Genomic DNA, 25,441 nt, shown 5'->3' with positions numbered 1-25,441 from the left:
AGTGCCGTGTGCTGTAGGAACTCTGAATGCAATTGAGTACAACCTAACTTCATGCGTTATGGTAACTCAACGTGCGGTGAGCACGTTCTAAGCATCTAAGTACTGAACAACAGAAACAATGTTTAAATTTCTAAGAAAAAGGTGAGCCTATATTCGTGCTGTCCTGTGCCTAAAATAGACAGTATTTGTAAGCACGATTATGCCCTAGAAGCATATATTGATCACAAAGTGTCACTATTTAAAACAATGAAACGTGTACATATTAATGAGTACACTTATAAAAGTGTTCGCTGAACATGGCAGAGAAGGCATTAACTAATACAAAATAAAAAGATAAAAACAGATAAATAGTGGAATGCTAGGCGTAACACATAAAAATTGACACAATAAAGCTTGAAATTAGCACAAAGCACACATCTAATAATACCTAAGTATAAAGCTCCATAGATGATAGGGTCCCTAACTAGTAAAAAAGCAACTACTTCCATGTACATAGTTGGTGCTAAATATAACAACATTCTAAGTTAAAAAGGTCAAATGAAAAATGTGAAGAGATAAACAATCCGCAACAATAGTAAGCCTGTACCTAATGATAAAACAAAACTATCTATTGATGTATGGGGTACCTAGCTCAGTCGCAAAATAAATTCCAGCTACAGTGAACAAATATATAGACGTATATGCATGCTTGTATATACATGTGTATATATTTACACACATGCATGTGTAAACTATGCCCAAAAACCACTAATATATTGAGGTGGTGAAAGGAGGGGATGAAAAACATACTAGTATGTGAGGTATGGGCTCAGAAGTAAGGCTCAAACAAGAAAGCCGAACATATCCAAAGGTCCATCAGTTCCTGGGATTTGATACTAAGAACACATCTACTTGTGGCTATAAAGCTCAGAACATTAATACTATGAAAATAATTATATTCAGTCTACAAGGACTGATTCTTACACTGATTTACTATAAGAGTGACATCAATACGTAGTTTTAAAATTACCTTACTACTCTATTTAGGTAATAGTAGGTTAAGTCATCTTCGTAGTCTTCTACTTCTTAAAAATGGTTTGAGTTGCACTTTATCATTAAGCCCTGGTGACCTATCAGACCTTAGTCTGATAATCCAACGTGTCTCCTGTTCTAAGGTTTTGTTGATTAGATCACCACCTCTAAAACCCACGCTGACTTGTTCAATAACACAAAATTTAAAATTATGATTGGTGCCTGCTGTTGTATTGTGTCTAGCTAGGGCATTGGTCTCAGTACCTATCCTAATGTGGTAAATATGTTCCCTAACTCTTTCCTTAAGTGATCTATTGGTTTTGCCAATGTAATAGCTTTTGCAGGTTATACAGGTGGCCATGTATACCACATTCTTACTTTCACAGTTCGTGTTAGTTCTGAAGTTATATGTGCGTAGCGTAACAGGATGCTCAAAAGTGGTATCTTTATTAATGTAGATGCATTGATTACAATGACCACAGGGTACTGTGTTTCTATCATTTATTGGTCTACTTTTCCCGGGATGTTTGGGTCTACATAAAATGCTTCTTAAATTCTGATGATTCTTGTAGGTTATACGTGGTGTTGGTCCTACTACCTCATTGACATCCCTATCGGATTTCAGTATTCCCCAGTGTCTATCCAGGGTTTTTTCACCTCCAAGTTCATTTTACTGAAAGTGAGGTTGGTTCTAATTTCAGTTTTAAAGGCTTCGGACTCTTCATACTACCTTCATGTGCCATAAAGTAAGGTTTAGCAGTACTCGTTCTTAGACGCTCCACAGTTCTGACCATTTCTAATATTTCATTTTCTTTATAGCCCCTTTCTAGAAATCTATCCTTCATGTCCTCTATTCCTTTCTCATAGAACTCTTGTTGTGGGTTCAACCTTGATACTCTCATGAATTGTCCTTTAAGGACATTTTGGAATACATGTACAGGATGCATACTGTTTCTGTGTAGTATGTTGTTTCTTTGGCAGGCTTTCCTATGAATGGTTGTATTAATAAGGCCATTGGACATCCTGAATACTTCCACATCCAAAAATGGTATAGTTTCATCTGAAAAATTCATAGTGAATTTTAAAAAATCCGTAGTGTTATCCAAATAAGAAACGAAATTCTTTAAAGAGGGTTCATCACCCAACCAAATAAGGAAGAGGTCATCTACATAGCGGCAATACATACCAACAAATTCATTGAAAAGTGGATGGTCATATAAGTAAACATCTTCCCACCTAGCCATCACTTGGTTGGCGTAACTATTAGCACAAGATGTGCCCATAGCTACGCCATCCTTCTGTAAGAATATGGATTCTTGAAAAACAAAAGCGTTGTTAGTCAAGACAGTCTCAAGTAACAGAGTTATAAGATCAACTTTTTTATCCGAAAAGTCGGAATGTATCTTCAAATATTCTGTTAACATTCTTATTCCTGTGTCATTAGGAATTACAGTGAATAAACTGACTACGTCTAGTGTCACAAAAAAGTAATGTTGCTGTTCACCTAAAGGTCGAGTTTGAGAGTATAAATCTAAGAGAAACTGTTTGCTATCTTTCAAAATATTCCTATTGTCATTGACTAAAGGTCTTAATACACTTTCCAAGTAAATAGATAGGGTTCAGTGACCCAACCTTGCCCTGCAACAATGGGTCTGAGTGGTGGATCTACGCTGTTTTTATGGACTTTGGGGAGTCCCTGTATAATCGGGATGATGGGGTTGTTCACCTTAAAGTACTCATAGAGTTGTTGAGTTATGTCCAGAGACATAACTAAGTCATCCAAGGTATTATAAACACTGAACACCATATCTATTAAATTGTCCTTAGTTAGTATGGAGTAAGTATTGCTGTCATTTAACATTTGAAACATTTTGTTAGTGTAGTATATATCATCCATGATGACCACAGGCCACCTTTATCAGCTGGTCTTATTATTATAGAGCTATCATCTTTGAGTGAATACAATGCTTGTCTCTGCTTATAGTTCAAATTGCGTCCATGTCTTGAAGGTGTTTTCTCCTGATAGCATTTGTATATGTCATCTTCCACTACATTGCCAAACACTTCAATTGTTGGGTGAAGTTGAGGCACGTAAGTGCTGTTAGGACGGTGCTTATTCTTAACTGAATTGTCATCAAACTGTCCAAACTCTAGCCTTAGTTGTAAATTACGAATGAACATTTTGGTTTCTATAATAGTATCCACTAAGTCACTGTTCTTAGTGGGAATAAAACTTAGTCCTTTATTTAGGACTTGTTTCTCATACTCATTTAAAACCCTGCCGGAAAGGTTCATGATCAATGATTCTGCCTCCCCCACATTTTCTTTATCGTGGGGCCTGCTTGTTCCTGCTCGTCTAACGATCCTTTCCTCTTCTGTCTCCCCCTGCTGGTTGACCTTCTTTTGTCCAAAAAATGATTTTGTGCTATGGGGAGGGGGGCAGGTAATATATTTGTATTCACAATAACACTATTTGTTTTTGGTCTTACCACTGCTGCACCTGACCTCTGTACATCCGTAATGCAGCCTATCAGACCTTCACCTACAACAGTACTGTTAACTCTCCCATTTCCTTGTGTCCTGTTAGGGCTTACATTGTCCGTTTCTAGATTATTGTTTGCTGTGACTGGTTGATCAGATTCTGTGGTTACACTGGTACCTAAAATGTCAGTGATATCACTCTGCTTATTGTTTAAATCAATTCTATTAAATGATCTACTTTCTGAAGTATCACTGCGTGGATGTCTATCAGGATTGATTATAGGTGTGCTCAGTGTGGCATTCACAAAATTGTTACCTGTTCTACCTGGAGGCCTGCGTGAGGCATTTGAGCCCTGACTATAGTGTAAATTTGGATTAATTTCCCTAGGCCAGGTGAATACATTATTGTTCTTAAAATCTCTTACATCCCTGGTAATCTTAGCTTTCTTTTGGTCTAGCAACCGTTTCTCTAAAAACAAAACATCTTCAATTACTTTCCCTAATTTTCCCATGCACATCTCATTGTTAGCATATTTACTTTCAAAGTCTTTAAACAAGTTATTTACAGTCAATCTCAGTCTCTCCTCTTCAGGCAGATGAAACTCAATTAAGAGTTTCATATAACTAAAACTCAACTCCATGTTGAGTTGCTGCCAGCGATATAGTAAGTCTGGTAATGAGGTACCAGATGTAGGCATCTTCAGTACGCTGTAGGTCATGAGGTATAATCCGTTTGTTCAAACAACTTTCAAAATAATGTCTTTGAACTTGTAGTTTAACCAATTTACCGAAAACATACTCTAAATCTTGTAAGTCTTTAACAGAATCCATAGTACTCACATCAGTTCGAGTGACTGTCCCTCCATCAACAACTGGATTAAAATCCAATAATGAATTGATACTTCCAGATACACAAGTCTTAAATCTGTCAAGGACATTAGAAGTATGTTCCAGAACGCGTGGTACATATGGTAGTTCAATGTTTATGCTGCTGCTCGCCATCCTTACTTCCTGCAGCACTGACCAAATAAATAATACAACTCAAAAGCCAAATGCAGTGCTGCTATCAGTTGAGGCAGGAGACTCACGTAAACATAAAAGAGAGCAATCCAAATCCAAGTGTGTGACCCTCCAGTGGCAATGAAACGAAAAGCAGAGATTCAAAGGAACTTCAAATAAGATGCATTCATAAAAATAATAAAGTTTATTCCAATGAGTGAGCTTTAGCCAAAGGCTTCTTCAGACTCTTAAAACAATGAATAAAACTGTTTGAATCATTTTTAAACCATCCTTAAGCTTCCTATTGGACATTACAAATTGATATGTCACATGTTATCTTGTCTTAAAGGAACAGATACTCAAAAAGTTAACATAGTTAAATGCAACAATATTTAGAAGGAATACTTCCATCCAAATATACAATTAATGATCAGAATGTCCATGCAAATAAGTGAAAAATATGCATATACCCTGATACATTCTAAAAATAAAAGGAGCATTGTGCTTGGTCCTATATCATTCTACAATCATTAAAACTGTTGCTATATTCATTAAAAACCCTGAACATTCTCTCTCCTCATGGTGTTAAAAACATTAAAATCCATAGATAAACAGCAAGTTTTATCGCGTTTCAATATCTAGCATCTCTACTAAGATAGTGGTGTGTCGAATGCAACTTTGCATATATCAGGTTAAAAAACTAATATAGCGAGAACTCTGTACTAAAAATGTAAGCGTACCTTTACCACAAAACAACATAGCGAATATAATGTATTTCGCGATGTGCCTCATCAAGGAGTCAGACCTCATCATATCGGTGAAAGGCTGTTGTCCAAGATTAAAAAATTCCACAAATAGGAACCTCTTAGATTCCACGTAAAACAAACTGTTTACAAGTTGTAAAGTGCCGTGTGCCATGTTGTTTTGTGGTAAAGGTACGCTTACATTTTTAGTACAGAGTTCTCGCTATATTAGTTTTTTAACCTGATATATGCAAAGTTGCATTCGACACACCACTATCTTAGTAGAGATGCTAGATATTGAAACGCGATAAAACTTGCTGTTTATCTATGGATTTTAATGTTTTTAACACCATGAGGAGAGAGAATGTTCAGGGTTTTTAATGAATATAGCAACAGTTTTTTAATGATTGTAGAATGATATAGGACCAAGCACAATGCTCCTTTTATTTTTTAGAATGTATCAGGGTATATGCATATTTTTCACTTATTTGCATGGACATTCTGATCATTAATTGTATATTTGGATGGAAGTATTCCTTCTAAATATTGTTGCATTTAACTATGTTAACTTTTTTGAGTATCTGTTCCTTTAAGACAAGATAACATGTGACATATCAATTTGTAATGTCCAATAGGAAGCTTAAGGATGGTTTAAAAATGATTCAAACAGTTTTATTCATTGTTTTAAGAGTCTGAAGAAGCCTTTGGCGAAAGCGCTCACTCATTGGAATAAACTTTATTATTTTTTATGAATGCATCTTATTTGAAGTTCCTTTGAATCTCTGCTTTTCGTTTCATTGCCACTGGAGGGTCACACACTTGGATTTGGATTGCTCTTTTTTCAAAATAAGCTGTCAGTTCTGATGAAGCCTACATGTGATAGGTGAAAGCGCTAAACTCTTGGATTTTGTTCGTTTAGTCATCTTTATACCGTGGTAGTGTGTTATTGTGAGTTGTCTTCTATTAAATATCAAGTTATTTTGCCGTATACACTGCTTTTCCTCTTCGTTTTGTTGCAAGAGAAGATAGCGTCAGTGTACATTAGTATTTTGTTCTTCATTGCAGCCATACATATTTCAGCAGTTGCACATGGAGGGGGATGCAAGTGTACCGTCAATAACAACAGACAAGACGTCTGAAATGTTAGACACGGAGATTATTAAGTCCGAGTTGGCAGTTTTAAAGGAGGAATTCAAACAACTCACTCACACAATGAATGCCTTTATGTTGAAGACTGAAATGGACTTTAAAGGCATTGAATTATCGGTCTCACGCAGTCCTCACAACGATAAAAATGATAGCAGCGGAGGCACCGGAAACACCAGGGAGCAGAGAACTACAAAAATGACGGATAAGGGAAGGTCCACACTTTCCAACGGTAACTACAACAGTCATCACAACATTGATGGATGTATGACTGGGAAAAGGAATTCACAGAAGCGCTCTGCAGAACCGGGTGAGGTGCCCAAAGGTAATTCCTTTGGCGGGTCAGCTGTTCAGCAGAAAGGTACTGTAGGAGACCAGTACGAGGGAGGAGTGGTATTACAACGCAGGGCTTCATTGGATGCCAGCGTCGATATAGATCTACCAGCTGCACAGGTCCCTCATTCTAATGTGGACAGACACCAGCTGAACTCTACAGGTTTTACCTTTGACTTTTCCATCTACGAGTTGGAGGACAATGAGGAAGACATTTTTCGTACAGGCACGCGACCCAAACGAATCAAGCCTGTTAAAACTTATGCCAACACAGTAGGCTCTGAGAGGGTCAACAAAGGTACTGAACAGAATATTTTCATTAATAATGGACATACAGAGGATAATAATAAGAATTTGAATATGAACAATTTTCTTTTTCATGAGTGTAATTTTGATAATTTTGGAAAGGGGAAAGTAATATCCACTAACAAAAATGGTGGCTCTGAGAGGGTTAAGGAGACACTGAAAGACAAGATTTATAAATTAGGTAATGTAATGAATAATGTCGACAATACCAAAATTGAGAATGCTTATTTACACAAGTGTTTAACACTGAAAGTAGTCCCTATGGGACTACGTTTTTTTAAATTTCCATTAGGTTTAAACATTAATGATGAAGTTATAAGGGATTTTAATGATCTTTTCAATGAGTGTGGTTTTAAGTATATGAACTTGTTGATCAAATACAATGATGAGAAATTATTGGAACTCATCAAACAAGCTGAAAAATTAAATTCAGAGATTGAGAATGATTTAATGTTCGATGAATGGATTAATTTATACCACAAGCAATTTAAGATAGTGGAGAAGAAATCTAAATCCATTTACGATAGAAAATGCAAGAAACTAAACAGGGATTTGGTACAATACAAGGAGAATAAAGTATATAGGTGGTACAAAGATGTGAGAATTAATAAACAAAAACAATCATTTAATTATGATAAACAAAACAGATTTGATAGGAGGAACAGGTACAATGAGGAAGGTAAAGTATATGAAGACCATTATGAAGGTTGTGGTGACCAGGGTAGGTACAAACAGAATTTTCAGAGGAACTGGAATCCTCAATATTGGAAGGAAAAAACATGGACAAAGGAAGGGAATTACAACAAAGGTTACAATCAACGACAAAGAAAATATCAAGAAGAGAAATGGATAGATTATTAGAAGAAAGGAAAGGAAATTTAAAAGTTCAGGGAAACAACTGTATACAGAATGAAGGAGTAGTACACAGCTTAGACAATTTCAAGATTTACAATTACACAAACTTCCAGGTGGAGGATATACACTTTAGACTTTTGTCCAAAGGAATGAAATTTATACCGACACCAAAATTTGATCTGGTCGATCATTTAGTTGAAACTAAGTTGTACACACGTAAATTGAACTTGTCTATTATGTTCCAGAATAAGAATGAAACAACTCATTTTGAATTGGCTAAAGGTGAAACAATGTTAAAAAACAAAAGTACATTTGTACCTTTAATGAATCCTATGGTAGATCTTTTTGAGAAACAGGTACATAGGGATTTATATAAATTCACCACTACAGCCAGGAAATTCAAAATCAAAGACAATTTAACAAAGGCGGAAAGAGATGAACTATGGAATCTTAGAAATAATCACAATATCCGTATTATGAAACCTGACAAGGGAGGGGGGATTGTGATCTATGATAGGATGGAATATAGTGCGAAATTAAACGCACTTCTTACAGAAACAGGCAACTATGAACCAATTTCTCTTAATGAGATCAATATAGCCTATCAAATGATAAACTCATATCTGGAAGAGTTTTGGATAGATAATCGAATTAACAACAATGTCTATAATTTTTTAAAAGTACAACATCCGATTTTGGCTGTATTGGTAGGGATCCCAAAGATTCATAAAAATAGTGAAGACCCCCCTTTCAGACCAATCGTGTCAGGAAGTAAAGCAAAGACATTCCCTTTGGGCAAAGCTATAGATGTCTGGCTCAAAGACATCTATTCATGTATCCCTCACTTGTTAAAGAATTCTTGGGACTTTCTTAGGAAATTTCCTACTCATATTGACACCAACAACCTTTATTATGTGACAGTAGATGTGATTGATTTATTCTCTTGCATTCCTAGCAGAGAGGGGTTGGAAATGTTTTGTGAAAGTATTAGAAAGCATACCAATATTGAATGGGACAAAATATGTCTCATCATGGAATGCATGACATTAGTATTGGAACATAATTATATACTATTTGAGGGTGAATATTTTAAACAGTGTAGGGGAGTGGCTATGGGGTCAGCCAGTGCCCCCATTTTTGCGAATTTAGTAATGCTTTATTGGGAGGAAGAATTTTTATTCAATAGTAGTTATTTTACTCAAGTTGTCCACTATACAAGATTTTTAGATGATATTTACATTTTATGGAAAGGTAATATTGAAGATTTAAACAAATTTATTATTTATATTAACAACAGTAGTGAATTTCTCAAATTTACTCATTCAGTTAGTAACAATGGTATAGCATATTTTGATACGTTTGTATCACATGATGAAAAGGGTTTTAAATCTAATGTACATAGGAAAAACACCTTTTTAAATGATTACTTATATTTCAATAGTAATCATCCGAGGAAAATGATGCGTAACATCTTTAAAGGCCAATGCATTAGGGCGGCCAGGATGATGTCTAGAAAGGAGGAAATGTTAAAAGAGATTGAATTCATTACAGGAATGTTTATAGAGAGAAAGTATAATAGCAAAAATGTTGAAGGAAGTAGGACAGTACGTAATATCACAGTGGGGAACTATTTACCTCTCTTAGGGGTAATGGACACAAGAGATAAAGAAAAAGAACTAACATGTCTCAATAAATATCAGAAGGCATGTATACTCTCATACACACCCTATGTTAGTAAAATCAAGGAAATTATGGAAAAACACTGGAAAATTTTTCAAGTTGATCCATATGTGTCAAAAATATTAGGTGACAAACCCCTCATACTATATAAAATGTCACACAACTTGAAGAGAATTTTAGAATTAGGGAAAGAGACTAATTTCAAAAGAGGAGATATAGGAAATGTCACAACTACCAAAAGATGTGATAACTGTAATCAATGTGGAAACATTACAAGGGTACCTGGGATTACTTTAGATAATATCAACAAGACAGTAATCAAATATGTAAAGGGTAATTGTAACACATCTTATGTGATTTATTTGGCCAAATGTCAAATATGTTCGGCATACTACATTGGAAAAACAGATAGGGCTTTCAAAAGGAGAATTTATGATCACATCTACTGCATTAGGAGGAAGGATAAAAATAATGCACTATACAGGCATGTGGAGAGGGAGGGAGAAGATCATGTATTCACCTTTGGTATTTTAGAACACATCAAACCAAGTTTGAGAGGGGGTAACTGTAGAGATCTGTCAAGTTACAAGGAAATATGGTGGCAGCTATTTACGGATGCTGCCACAGAGCCTGGTTTAAATTAATCTATAGCCGTTAAACCATTATTAAGTTTACAGTAAAAGGACCCTAAAAGAATGCTGTATATTATTATAGTATCTCCAAGAAAGTGAAGTTAAGTAAGTTATCTCTCTCTTTTTTCATTTTGTATTTTGCTAGGTGTAGTTTTTTATAGTATTTTCAACAATGTTTTTCAATGTTTTTTATTCGTTTTGAACATTGTTAACAATTTTTCAGTATTCTGAACTATTAGTAATATATATGGCTTTTAACATATGTTTTTTTACTTTCACCATACCTATTATGAAATAAGCATCAACATGGCCAGTATATTTTTATGTAATTGATTGAGTATTAATCAATTTAATTATTTTATTTATTTATTTTATTGAGCAACTTTTAATTAACAAATTGAGACATTTTATACAGGTCTTCAGGCAACAATTTTGTTTTTTTATTAAGATATGAATTTTTTTATTAAAATATGAAATATTTCAATCATACAGTCATGAATTATGGATATTGTTATTATTATTGGTTACATGAAGTATTATATTTCATTTTATTTCATTTATTTTACTTCATAAATATGTATTTTAATCTAGATTTATCAAGCTTTGTTAAAAATTATTAGTCAATCAGGTTATATTCAATAGGTTGGAAAAATATGTAGACTAAGTGCTTTTGTAACGAAAATGTGAATACAGCTTTAAACAATGTAACAGTTTTTCGCGCCAAAAAGGTTATTTAAATGTTTTTTCAAAATAAGCTGTCAGTTCTGATGAAGCCTACATGTGATAGGTGAAAGCGCTAAACTCTTGGACTTTGTTCGTTTAGTCATCTTTATACCGTGGTAGTGTGTTATTGTGAGTTGTTTTCTATTAAATATCAAGTTATTTTGCCGTATACACTGCGTTTCCTCTTCGTGTTGTTGCAAGAGAAGATAGCGTCAGTGTACATTAGTATTTTGTTCTTCATTGCAACCATACATATTTCAGTAGATTTAAAAGATGCTTATTATCACATTCCTATTCATCCATACTTTAAACATTTTGTTAAGATTTTATGTGTCTGGAGCACATTATCAGTTCCCTGCCTTATCCTTTGGAATAGCCACTGCTCTGAGAATGTTTCCAAATTGTCTAGCTCCTGTTATAGTCCACTGTAGGCTACAGGATATCCACATTGTTTCCATATTTAGATGAATTATCTTTGCAGAGTCTTTTACAAAGTGCCAAGAATTTCCTAGGTAGGCTGGGATTCCAAGAGAACATTACAAACTATTTTTTAACTCCATGACACAGGATTGTGCTCCTGGGGAATCTGCAAGACAATTTAATTCAAAGAGTTTTTCTTCCTCAGGAAAAAATCTATATTTAGATCTGTTTCAGGAGTATTCCACTTAGACTTTGGTCACTGCATGGGAATACCTTAAGATTCTAGGTCTCATGGCATCAGTAATTCTCATGATACCGCTGGCAAGACTCTACATTAGAAAGATGGAATGTTACTCTTTATTCCCATTACCAACACCAACCATCTTTTCAGATTCCATTTATAGGCTTTATTATTTATTTATTTAATTACATGTGTTTACCGGGTAATGACCAACTGGACAAAAAGTCCTTTTTCAGTGGACACCTGGTGAGAAAAGCTCCAGAAACATGGTTATAACATATTTAGTAGCATAAAAGATTACAAGTTACACAGAGATGCAGGTATTGTTAATAAGATAGTAAAAACATAGTAAATAGCATAACAAACATAGTAAATAGCATAAAATGAAGTTATAAGCCAGTAGAAGCATTGAAACAATATAAACATTTAACAATTTACAATATTTTTTTGTGCAGTCAATTGTGTGAAGGGAGTGCCTTTATCAGAAAAGAAGTCAGTTGGCAGAGACACCAGATATCCCTGAATCCAGGTTACCCCTTCTCATCCCTGTTCCAAAGCAGTCAGTCACCGCAGACACCTTGGACTTTGATTGGGGGACAGAGTCAAAGTGGGTACAAGTGCAAAATATCTGGTACAACAAAGACAGACATATATAAATATAAAAGAGATGCTTGGCCTTATCAAGGCATTCGACTCGCTGAATCACCTGTGGTCCCCAGAACCACTTCAAGTTGTTACAGACAGTGATGTGGTATGTAAACAAGCAAGGGGAAATCAGATCTTACCCCTTATGCAGACTACCCATATTAGCATGGGATATAGCTTTACAGCACAGTATCACTCTGCAGGTATTCTACATTCCATCAGAGAAAACTGTGTGGCACCAAGCTGAGCAGGACAAAGACAGACACTCACAAATGGAAACTAGAAGGGGGGGGGGTCTTCCAATATTTGATCCATCTGTGGGGAGTTCCTCAAGTTGACCTTTTTGCCTCCTCTCTGAACAATCAGCTGGCAAATTTCTGCTGCAGGGTCTCCCTGCACGAATGGCCAGAAGGCAAAAGCCTTTTCTTTTCCTTGGACAGGAATGTTCACGTATGCCATTCCACCCTTTCCACTGATATCTAGGGTAATTCTAAAGATTCGGAATGAATCCCCCAAGATCATTGTGGTGACCCCCTTGTGGCCCATGCAACAGTGGTTCTAGCTTTCTTTGGAATTGGCCATGGTCATTTACCACAAGCTTCCTCACAGACTGGATCAACTCATACAAGATCAGGGATGTTTGATACATCCCGACGCCAAGTGACTTCAACTGACTGCCTGGATGATAGTGTCTTAATTTCTTTCAGAAACCTGTTTACCTGAGGATGTGTAGCAGCAACTAATGAAGGCAAGAACGCCTACTACTAGAAAATCAGATATTAGCAAATGGAAAAGGTTTTCTAGTTGGTGGCAACAAAATAACCAGCATCCATTCAGGGCTATTGTTTCTCTGTTTTTACAATGTTTGTGTGAGTTAATTTCCTATGACCTGTCTTACTCCTCTGTCAAGGTCATTTTGTCATCCATTTTTGCATGTCTGTCCATGGATTTCCCTCTTTCAAGGCATCCCCATGTCAAAATGTTTTTGAAAGGTGTATTATATAAGAGACCTCCAAGAAAACTGGTGGCTCCTCCTTGAGATCTTAATTTTGTGTTAGAGAAACTAACACTTGTTCCATTTGAACCAGCTTATTTGTCTGAACTGAAGTTCTTAACATGGAAAACAGTTTTGCTGATTGCTTTGTCTGCAAGAAGAGTACATGAGTTGCAAGCTCTTATATGTAGTAATCCTTATCTCATTTTCCGCAGAAAAGACGTTTCTTTGAGAACAAATCCTTCTTTCAAGTGGTGTCCAAGTTTACTTTAAGCCAAACTATCCAAGCTAACCTGTGTAGCATGGTAGGTTAATGCACTGCGTTATAGTTCAGAGGGGCCAGGTTTGGAACTTGGCAGAGGTGTTTATTGGACGGCACAGTGGTGCAGTGGTTAACGTTGTCACCTCACAGCAAGAAGTTCTTTGGTTCGATTCTCAGCTGGGTGCCTTCTGTGTGGAGTCTACATGTCCTCCCTGTGATTGTGTGGATTTCCTCTGGGTGCTCTGGTTTCCTCCCATGTTAGAAAGAAATGTGTCTGGAGAATTTCTCCCCAGGCCTTCACTGAAAATTGTCTCATTCCAAGTCAGACTTCCCCGGTAAACAAATGTTAAATAAAAATAAATCTACCTCTCCGTGATCTCCCCATAACCCAAAAATGAGAGAGAAAAAATACTTTAAACCTTGGATGCCCACATACAACTCGGGTACTATCTTGAAAGAACAAAGTATTTCAGGATGCCCAATCAATAGTTCATTTCTTGTGAAGGTAAGAAAAGGAGGCATCCAATGTTAAAGCAGACTATTTCAAAGTGCATGTCTCAGGTTATTACCTTTTGTTATTCCCACCACAACAAAACTGTTCCTGGCAGGTTCAAGGCATATTCTGCTAGGGCCTTGGCTTCATCTATGTCTTTTTGGAAAAAGTCGACTCTAGAAGTATTCTAGAAGCAGCATCTTGGTCCTCTTTACAGACTTTTCCAAAACACTATAAGTTAGATTCCTTCTCTAGTTCAGGTTCAGGCTTTACTAGGATCATTCCCCAGTGGATCTTAAATCCTTCCCCTTCCAATTCCCAGTTGTTCTTAGCTATGGTAGGCTTTGGCTACTGCAGCAGTAATCAAAAAGAAGATAGCACAGTTGTGTAAGTAAATTTACCATAAGAGTGGATGTTTGAATGAGTACAGCTGCAGTAGACATTCTTTCCCTCCACCCCCCTTGTTGTTGGAGTAATTTTTATGCCAAGGTGTGGACATTTGTTTTTTTTTTTTTTGTTGTTCCTAGCCATATCCTTTCAGAGCTCAGCTTCCCTCTCTCAGTAGGCATGAAAGTTCTACAGTGCTTAAACTTGTCTTTTATTCATCTCTACTCAAACTGACTAATGGCTTGGGTGTGTAGTAGGTGACCTGAAGCTTTGGGAGGCTGTCTGTCTGTTATATCCTGTGCAGAATATAACTCATATAGCTTAGGCTACTGTAGCAGTGATCATTCAAGCATGCACTGTTGTGGTAAGTTTACTTGCACAACTATGCTTAATTTGGAATGTCCTAATGAGATCTTGAATAAATATTTTATGATTTAAAGAATTAGCATTCTTTAACATATTGTCTAGCTTGGTAAATATACATGCATTACCAGTTAATAATTTTTAATTAACAGAGATAAAGTCAGGTGAGTAACATTTTACATACAATTAGTCTAGTACATAAGGCCCTTGCATTTCCACTTTGTAAAGATTTGTGTATGAGCACTAACTACAATATTTTTTATACTATTATTTGGAAAGAGCAAAAATGAATATTTTAGAGAAGGGACTGAAAATTTATCTACTGTATCAATAACATATTAGTAGTAATATCATGTAGAAGTACTTCTTGTCTACTGAAGACTTATAGATGCTGCAGCCATTAAAATATCAATATCTGATGTGTTTGATAAATTATTATGGGTTTTTATTCTGTGGTGCCAGCAATCCATGAAGGTACTTCCCTTTTGCTTCATATGTACAATCTATTCAGTGATATATATGCCACATTTTCTGATATTAATCTGTGCCGTATTACAACTTGGTCCACATAATGTGTGTAGTGCATTTCTTTGCTTGATTACTAGTGCATTCCTTTGATTGATTACTAGTGCATTTCTTTGATTGATTACTAGTGCATTCCTTTGCTTGATTACTAGTGCATTTCTTTGATTGATTACTAGTGCATTTCTTTGATTGATTACTAGTGCATTCCTTTGCTTGATTACTAGTGCATTTCTTTGATTGATTACTAGTGCATTCCTTTGCTTGATTACTAGTGCATTTCTTTGATTGATTACTAGTGCATTCCTTTGATTGATTACTAGTGCATTTCTTTGATTGATTACTAGTGCATTTCTTTGATTGATTACTAGTGCATTTCTTTGATTGATTACTAGTGCATTCCTTTGCTTGATTACTAGTGCATTTCTTTGATTGATTACTAGTGCATTTCTTTGATTGATTACTAGTGCATTCCTTTGATTGATTACTAGTGCATTTCTTTGATTGATTACTAGTGCATTTCTTTGATTGATTACTAGTGCATTCCTTTGCTTGATTACTAGTGCATTTCTTTGATTGATTACTAGTGCATCCCTTTGCTTGATTACTAGTGCATTTCTTTGATTGATTACTAGTGCATTTCTTTGATTGATTACTAGTGCATTTCTTTGATTGATTACTAGTGCATTCCTTTGCTTGATTACTAGTGCATTTCTTTGATTGATTACTAGTGCATTTCTTTGATTGATTACTAGTGCATTCCTTTGATTGATTACTAGTGCATTTCTTTGATTGATTACTAGTACATTTCTTTGATTGATTACTAGTGCATGTCTTTGATTGATTACTAGTGCATTTCTTTGATTGATTACTAGTGCATTCCTTTGCTTGATTACTAGTGCATTTATTTGATTGATTACTAGTGCATTCCTTTGCTTGATTACTAGTGCATTCCTTTTCTTGATTACTAGTGCATTTCTTTGATTGATTACTAGTGCATTCCTTTGCTTGATTACTAGTGCATTTCTTTGATTGATTACTAGTGCATTCCTTTGATTGATTACTTGTGCATTTCTTTGATTGATTACTAGTGCATTCCTTTGATTGATTACTAGTGCATTTCTTTGATTGATTACTAGTGCATTCCTTTGATTGATTACTGAGATGAGATACTTCGGAGCTCTCAGTTAATGTTTATAAGCATTTTTGTATGCTTATGTGTGTATGTTAAAGTCTTAATTTTACTTTCATTTGGGCAATTCCCTTAAATTATTCTGCAACATGTAAAAAAAAATGTTGTTTTAAACTATTTTATTATAACTGATATGTTAAATTTTGTAGGGTGTGTTAGGTATTCCAGGTGACAAAGGTGAGAAAGGCCACAAAGGTTACTCAATGAGCATGAGAATTAAAGGAGAAAAGGGGGACCATGGCTTCATGGGTTTCCCTGGTGATATTGGCTCCAAAGGTAGAGATGGCACACCTGGAACTCCTGGTGCAAAAGGAAAAAAAGGATTCAAAGGAGATTCAGTAAGTATATGTTTTATCTTTTAAATGAAGTATGTTTTTAATCAGTAAATGTCTTTTTAGTGTAGATATTGCTGTTGAATGCATTGTTTCCATAGAAAATGCAATAAACACAATGAGAGAAGCTATTCAAACTTCATAGACCATGATTAGAAGAAACATTATATTGTCCTGGCTCTCAAGACTGTGTTTGAACACTTACTGAGCCTTCTGCAATATATGTTTAACTGATATGATTCCATTTCTCCTTTCCTCTCTAGTTTTCACTGTAGCATATGTGTGGTAGTAATGCAGAAATATGATCATTTGCCATATGGTTAGATGAATTTATTAATTCAATTTATTTTACTACTAAAATAGTCTATATCTTAAAGGTTGACAAATCATGTTACAAATAAAATAAACATATTTAAGGATTCCAAATTTCCTGCAAACACTAACATATATTTTACTTCCGAACAATTCTTAAGTACTCTGCGACAAACACACACACATACACATACACACACACACACACACACACACACATATATACATATATATTTATATATATATATATATATATATATATATATATATATATATATATATATATATATATATATATATATATATATATATATATATATATATACTTTCCATAATACCATAATGATGGATCTGTGTTATTCATTTTCATTCTTCCTCAACTGATAGTTCTGATCTTCTGAACCTCGGATCCGGCTCTGTTGCTTCACTAGATTTATGGATCTAACTCTCAAGTTCCTTACTTATCCATAAAGTCCCACCAGCCTAACACCCTCCAGACTGAGTTTGCTGCCCCCAAAACAATAGTTTGTTCTATACAGAATAAATTGAGAAGAAACAGCAGAGATAAAACTGGAGATCAAACAAAGAACAATGAGTTCCCAAGAAAAATCCCTTAGGTATCCTCTAGGAAGAAAGGCAAGGAGGTTAGGAGGGTGGGAAGTTGAGGAAGAATGAAAATGGACAACACAGATCCATGGTTATGGTGAGTGTGTAACTTTTGTATCTGATGTCATTTTCAATCATTCTTCATCTGATGGGATAGATGTACCTTGGGTGGTCCTCATGAAAGGATATTCCAGAGTACTGCAGAGCCAAAGGCAGCTCTGTTCCTACAAATCAGATCCAACTTGTAATGAGCATTGGACCCAGTGGAAGCTGCATGGATAGATTAAAGGCTGAAGAGGTCACCACAGACATCAGAGAAAAGGAGGCAAACAACTGGTCATATTTTCTGAAATCTTTGTTTCAATGAAGATAAAATCAAAGTTGCCAATATACATCCAAGAGATGCAGCATATATTCACCTTTATTGGAAAATTTGGGGAAGAAAACTGGTTAGTCTGAGATGCCACCTTGGGTAAAAAGGATGGGTTAATACATAAAGACACCTTGTCTGTATGAAAGCCCAGGAATGGAGGCTTGGAAGAAAGGGCCTAGAGTTCAGATACTCGTCTAGCTGATGTAATGGCAACTAGGAAACGGGTCTTCGAGGACAAAAATTAAAGATCTTATTTGATGGAAGGTTCAAATAAACATTGAGTCAAACTTAGAAGTAAATAAACAAATCCCATCGAGGAGAAAGGTCTTTGACTGGGGGCCTAAGTAAACAGTTACCTTCCAGAAAAGGTCTTGCAGAAGTAGAAGAAGACAAAGAATTGTGGTTTTCACTGGAAAGAAAATTAGATCTAGAGGGTAGGTGGACTTTGATAATAAAAAACTTAGCCCTCTCTTGGAAGAGGGATGCTAAAATATCTAGGACTGCGGAAGATGAGATGGAAAATGGATCCAAATCTCTTTGGAGGATCCAAGTAGAAAGTCTTTTCCATTTATTTCTGTAAACCCTCTTAGTGGAAACCTTTTGAGATGATAAAAGGATATGCCCTGCCAAATTCCTTCATAACTATCTCTATTCTATCACTCATACTTCTTCTCCTCCTACCCCTGTGCTCTCATTTCTATCCCCAAACTGCTCATCTCTACCTTACCTGCTCCAGTCACTGAACTAAGTCTAAGGTAACTGCCATTCTTTACTGCACAGACCTATTCCATTACCTTCAAATGTACCTCTTATTGCATTTTTGAATCTTTAACAGTGTATTACTATTACTCTACTAGAATTTTTATATTGTATATGTATAAGTATAGTCTAGAATATGTACACAGCTACTTTCTGTATTAGAATTATTGATAGTTGAAGAAACTTCTGTATATACCACTACTGCACTATACTTTTAACTTGTGTATACAGCTACTTATGTATTAGACATAATTTACATTATATACTTGCTACTTTCTACTTTTCTAAACACTGAGCTGTATTCTGTTCTTGGAGCTATTCTCCCCAGGCCTCCGCTGAAAATGGGCTCAGGCTCAGTCGGACATACCTGGTTAACAAATGTCAAAATAAAATAAATAAATATCAGACCAGGGAAGAAAGTCTGGGCTGTCAAGCCAATATTGGAATTGAAGAACCCATGCTGTCAGCTTGAGGCCTGATATATCCTAATAACTACCCCCATAGGATGAGATAAGAGATCTGGACTGGGGTCCAGTATCCAGGGTGGTTACAGAAGTTGAGGCCACAGAAAGGGAAATCAGATTTGATGCAGCCAAAACAATGAGGATTACTGAGCTCTTTAACCGGTAGGCTTTCTGCAGAAACTTGGGGAGTAGAGGTGACAGGGGATAAGTATAGAGGAGACTGGGGGGGGGGCAAATGTGGGCTATAATGTCTCTCGGTAACACGGCGATTCCCCCCAGAGGAGGGTTCAGGACAAGAACCTGTTGCACTTGTTGTTGAGGGGGGAAGCAAAGAGATTGCAACATGGCTGGCACCATCAACGGAAAATTATTTCTGACACTTTGACATTGACAGACCACTCATAAGTCATCAGAATAGAACTGCGTAGTCTGTCTACAAGCACATTAGATTTCACTGATATATGTATTGCAATGAGAAAATGTCCAGAAGAGCTAACCCATTGCTACACTCTAACTGCTTCATGACAAAGAGGATATGACCTGGCCCCCCCCCCCCCAATCAGTTTGTTGATGTACCAGACCACCGACATATTGTCTGATTGAATTGTAATTGCCCAAAGGGGAGAGCATCTTGCAAGGTTTGCAATGCTAGAAGGACAGCTGTCAGCTCCAGGACATTGATATGTGAGTTGGCCTCTTGAGGGGACCACATGCCTTGGACTGTCCTTCCCAACAAAGCCCACTGGGAGAGGTAAAACAAAAGAGTGACCCAGAGAAATGTCATTACAGTGGATCCAACACAGAAGGTTCCTTGCAAATTTGTGTAATCCTGACTGGGGTGCATAACGGCTATTGAAGAATAGACCACTGAACTGATAGGTCCACTGTAGAATTCTCAATTTGCATATGATATCTGGCCAAAGAAACAAGAGTTATTATTTCTGCTGCCATTAACGTTAAGCCCTGCAAAAGCAGTCATGCTGGTGGAAACAAATGCTAGATCACTTCCTTTACCTGAGATTTGAGGGTTTGTACTCTTGTTGGAGGTAGCTACACTATCTGATTGATTGTGTCTAAATGAACACCTAAGAACTCCAAGGTCTGTGTAGGAATGAGATGCGATTTATGTAGCTGACTGAGATGCCCAGGTGGAGGCACAACTGGAGCAAGTAGTCCCTTGCTTGAAGAAGGAGATGACTGGTCAGAGCAGTCAGGAGCCAGTCATCTAGATACAGTATCTCAGCAGCCTTAGGTGAACTTCTTCCAGTGTCATGCATTTGGTAAACACCTTTGGGACTGTGGTGAGATCAAAGGGCAGTGCTTTGAATTGGTAATGAATTGGTAATGACTGTCTTCCAACCAGAAGCACAGATATCTTCTAGAGCCCCTGTTCATTTGATGTGATAGTATGAATCCTGGAGATATATCAGTCACATCCAATCATCCTTTTCTAACAGTAGTAGAATGGACTGAACTGTGACTATCCAGAACTCTGAATACCTTACATATTGATTTAGTTTGCTGAGGACAAGAATGGGTCTCAAGTATCCTATCTTCTTTGACACTAAAAGAACCTTGAATAAATAAAAATAAATTCCAGTTCCTAGCTGGTCTGGGTACTTTTTGTATGACCCCTCTTTCTAGCAGCTTTCTTACTTCCAGAGCTGCTGGGTCCTTCTTACTGGGTGGAACATCAGGGATTTTCCTCATTTATATGGGGGGATTTTGGGAACATGGTATGAAATAACCTCTGGATATGTTCCTCTGCTCCCAGGAATCTGTTGTGATGGATGCCCATGCTTCTAGGTGCAGAGATAAGCACACCACCCCTACTGCCTCCAGAGAAAAACAGATGGGCAACCTTTCAGGACCACTGATAGGGTTTATCTGAGAAGGAATACTTGAAACCTTGGTATTTTGGGCCACCTTTGCCATGAGAGATGTCCCCTTTGCCTCTGGGAGAGCCAACTTCTCTGAGTCTTGGAAGGGACCTTGGGATTTATGAAACCACATTTTTCAACCTCCCCACTGATTTTGTGAAAAGGGTCTCTGATGAGTAGTGAAATGGATTACAATGGCAAACAAGGTCTTTCCTTCCTGCTCACTTCTGGAGAACATTTTCTTCACTTTTGGGCTGAACAAAGAAGATCCATCAAATGGGGCACTGTTGAATGATGACTTAAGAGCTCCGCAAAGTCACACAAGAGCATCCAGACATGTCTTCTGATGGCGATATCCAAACTCACCACTCTTGACAGGCCTTTTGCAACATGGGAAATCAACCTCATGTATGTATTAGATATGAACTGAAGGGTGGCTAGTTATAAAGAAACCTTATTCTGGACCTCCATGGGCATGGACCCAGAAAGGAATTTGGAAAGATCTTTTATCAGCTCTCTTTCCATTCTGGTAAAATATGCCAAGTAATTTGATAACCTCAGGACAAAGGTCACTGAGGTGTAGACACACTTCCCAAATCTGTCCATGGCCATAGACTCCCTGTTAGGGGGATGTACAGATATGCTGTGCTCTGCAAGCTCTTTTTTGGTGGCTGCTGCTACAACCATAGCATCTACTGGGACCTGTTTACTCCAGTGTGCCTTGTCTTTCAGGGGAGGGCTAAAAATGTATCAGATAATTTGGGAATTGGGTCTACAGTGTCCATTTCCATCCATGCACAGTGTGAGATCAGATATATTAGCTCATCAGCCAGAGGGGTCACCCAAGATGTAACTGAGCCAGACATGAAGGCTTCCAGAAACAATGTCTCCTCTGGTGTGGGGGGATCAGAAGACTGTCCTCTTTTTTGCTTCAAAATTTCCAGTATTTCTCCAAAGGAGATATTCTCACATGGAGAGGTAGCACACCCTTCCTCTTCAGCAAAATCAGTGTCTTCTGTAACAAATTCCTGAGGGGAATCCAGGTGTCTCCTCTTACGTGTCCTATTCCTAGGGACTTCATCAGTGGGATGGTCTGATTAGGTATCAGAAGTGGCAGGGGAGTCCCTAGGGACTGACTGGAGGCTTAGTCAGGTAGGCTGTTCCTGTGGAATAGATGTGAGAGGCTCAGAATTCAAACATAATGGTGGAAGAAAAGTAGGATCCAAGAGGACAAAGATGTCCTATCTCTAGGCAGGGAGAAAGCCCTCTCCACTACCTCAAAGGGGAGTCTAGGAAAAACAGAAGTCCACAACACTGGAGCTGAAGTCCTCTGTGCCAATGAGCCCTAAACTCCCTCAGAATCCCACCTTGAAGAAGGAGTCAAACCTAAGCTGTCAGACACCAAAGGCCCTAGGGACAAAGATAGCTCCAATAACTTCAGAGTTGACTCCAACCCCCCCCCCCCAGAGCCAGTGCAACACTTTGACTCTGAGAGTCCTCCCACTCTGACAGCATCAGAGCCTGGTGACTCAGGGACACTGTCGGAGTTGAAGAATCATCTGTCTTCAGATTCATTGATGACATCCTTAGGGTTCTTGGATCCAAGGGCTCCAAAACCATGGGATGGATTGGAGAAGATATTATCGGTTCAGGGGATGGCAGGCTCATGGGTCCAGTAGGAGATGGAGCTGAGACTACTTTCATCTGGATCTGAGCTCTGTGGCACTTCATCAGTATCCTATTCATCTCTGCTTCAGACAAGCCCCTGGAGGACCTAAGGGAGGAGCTGGTTGATGGTAGCCTGGAATGTCCCTAGGTGTTTCTTGAAGAAAAGGAGAGTGGAATCAAGGGGAGATCAGCTCTGATGAAAACCTAGGTGATCGGACCAAAGTAACCTTAGCTTTGATAAAGTTTTTAGATATCTTGGTAGGTGGCACAAAAAACAGAGCTGATATAGTAGAACAGTCTGGTGACCTTTTGTTAGGGTCCTTATCCTTGCAGGATAGAATCAGTCTTCCTCTCTTCAGACCTTTTTGAGGTGGTTTGAGCCCCATTTGCTAGAGAGGAAGAGGGAAGAAGACCTTTTAGGGACAGCTTTTTCCTGTTGCTAAGGGCCCTGGAATTAAACTTGGCACAAACAGAACAGTCTGTGTCTAAATGGGCCACACCCAGACAGTACATACATTTCCTATAGTCATCGGAATTGGAAATTGTATGCCTACAGGAAATGCATTTTTTAAATCTGGTAGGCTTTTCAGCCATTGGAAGGAGATAATATAGGACATAAAATATAGCAATTGAGATTTTTTATAGTAAAACTGTCAGCAATCACAACTACAAATATCCTCTAAATGGTAGAAAGAGAAGATTTAAGATAAAAGAAAGAGAAAGTACCAATGATGGCACTTAAATAGTACCTAACAGTAAATAGGTAGGAAAAGAGTATAGCCTGATGGACAGAACTCAAAAACATATGGAAACAATGAAGAAAGAGTGAAAGATATATATATATATATATATATATATATATATATATATATATATATATAAAAAATTTAGTATAACAAGAACAAACTTACAACTGTAAAATATCAAAAAGATTTACTCTAAGGCTCGAGAGGAGTTCCACATCTGAGAGATATGGTGGCAGAAGAGATCTAATGTATCTTAGGTTGTTAGGGCATTATGGGTAAGGAAGGAGTTTGAGAGCTGGATCAGTGAATCCAGTGAAGTGGCCTAACTGGATCTGAAGTCAGATCAGAAACCCATCAGTTGAGGAACGAATGAAAATGACATCCCACACACACACACACACACACACACATATATATATATATATATATATATATATATATATATATATATATATATATATATATACATATATATATATATATATATATATACCTTTCTCTCTGTCTATATTTATATAAGGTCAGTAGAACAGGCAATTTGCTTCACTGTTCTGTTCATAGGATCAAAGGCTCATAGGCATTACAAGGCAAATGAGACTTACAACCATTTGTGCCTTGCTCTACCCATCATCATACTAAACTCCTCTCTCTCGAGGAGGACCAGGCCAGTAAAACCTGAAAATGAATTTGTGAATACTATCCAACTGTCCATTTCCCATCAAAAGAGTCTATTCCAGTGGTAGGGGAGACACTGAGTAATGAACCTGTCTCTCTGTCATGTTTTATTTAGCTGTTGGTGAAGAATTAGATTCCTTGTTCTGGTATTTGTGGAACTACTCAGTTTTGTGGTAAAACATGAAATCCTGGATCAATGAGTCCCTAATAACTCAGAAGGCAAGGCATAGACCTCTCTTAGTCTATAAGACACTGAATAAAGGGATGGTGCTTATAGTCTTTTCTGGTAGCTTATTGTTTTTAAGCCAGTGATCTTCTGAAACAGTGGTCTTTCTAGTTGTTTGATATCTCTAGTGAGGGATATCCCAAAGGGGGCATTAAATTCACTAAATGGCCTAATCAGCACTTAATATAATGGGACAATTACCTGTCCAGATTTTGAAGATATACCCTTGGTGATTAGCTGAAGTGAGTAGAAGGAACTCCTGACTACTTGCATTACATGATGATCAAAGGAGAGGAAGTTATGAACCCAGATTACAAGATCTCTAACAACATTCTCATTTTTAAGTGGGGCATTGTCTGTGTCATATGCTGGAGGAGGAATGGTTCACCAAATGTCGTTATATTGCACTTTATAGCATTTAATGTAAACCCACTATAATGTAAGCCCACTATTTGCACATAAGGTGTGTACAATGTTGCAGGACTTGGTTGTCAGATGGTGACTTGACAATGATTCCCAGTTTGCAGTTGTCTGCAGACTTGGTTAACCAGAGGTCCTGGTTTGTGAGGTGGAGGTTGGAAAAGTAAATGTCAAACAAAAGGGTTCTCACCTTGGAGTCCAGTGGAATACCACTAGTTACCTTCACACTCTTTGATGAGGCAGTTGCTATCTGCACTCTATAGATTCTGGCTCTTAGCCAGCTTGCTATCCTATTTTACCACATAGGGATCTGTTTGTAATGCATTTAACTTACTTTGTTGACATGAGGTATAGTGTCAAATGCCTTGGCCAAGCTGAGGTATGCCATATGTACAGCATGGTCACTGTCAACAGTTTGTGTAACTCTCAAAGAAGTCAACAAGAGTCATTAAACTGGATCTATCCTTAATAAAGTCAAACTGCTGCAGGTTTAGCCTGATGAAATTTTTAATGTCATAGTCAGGTCAGTTATAATATACTCTAATGGTGGGG

General features: G+C 37.2%; 1 protein-coding gene across 2 annotated transcripts in view; it reads left to right on the top strand.

The window, feature by feature from the left end:
* LOC122800784 (collagen alpha-3(IV) chain-like) overlaps positions 1 to 25,441 on the top strand; it is a 1,680,215-nt gene that overhangs the window by 807,153 nt on the left and 847,621 nt on the right. For both annotated transcript variants that reach the window (XM_044070045.1, XM_044070046.1), the window contains exon 25: positions 16,578 to 16,766. In XM_044070045.1, coding sequence (XP_043925980.1) covers positions 16,578 to 16,766 — 189 coding nt within the window. The remainder of the gene's footprint in view (positions 1 to 16,577; positions 16,767 to 25,441) is intronic.

Source organism: Protopterus annectens, chromosome 4.part1 (genome assembly GCF_019279795.1).
Source record: "Protopterus annectens isolate FY-2018-M chromosome 4.part1, PAN1.0, whole genome shotgun sequence".
Taxonomy (NCBI): Eukaryota; Metazoa; Chordata; order Ceratodontiformes; family Protopteridae; genus Protopterus; species Protopterus annectens.
This window is presented reverse-complemented; position numbering and strand designations above follow the sequence as displayed.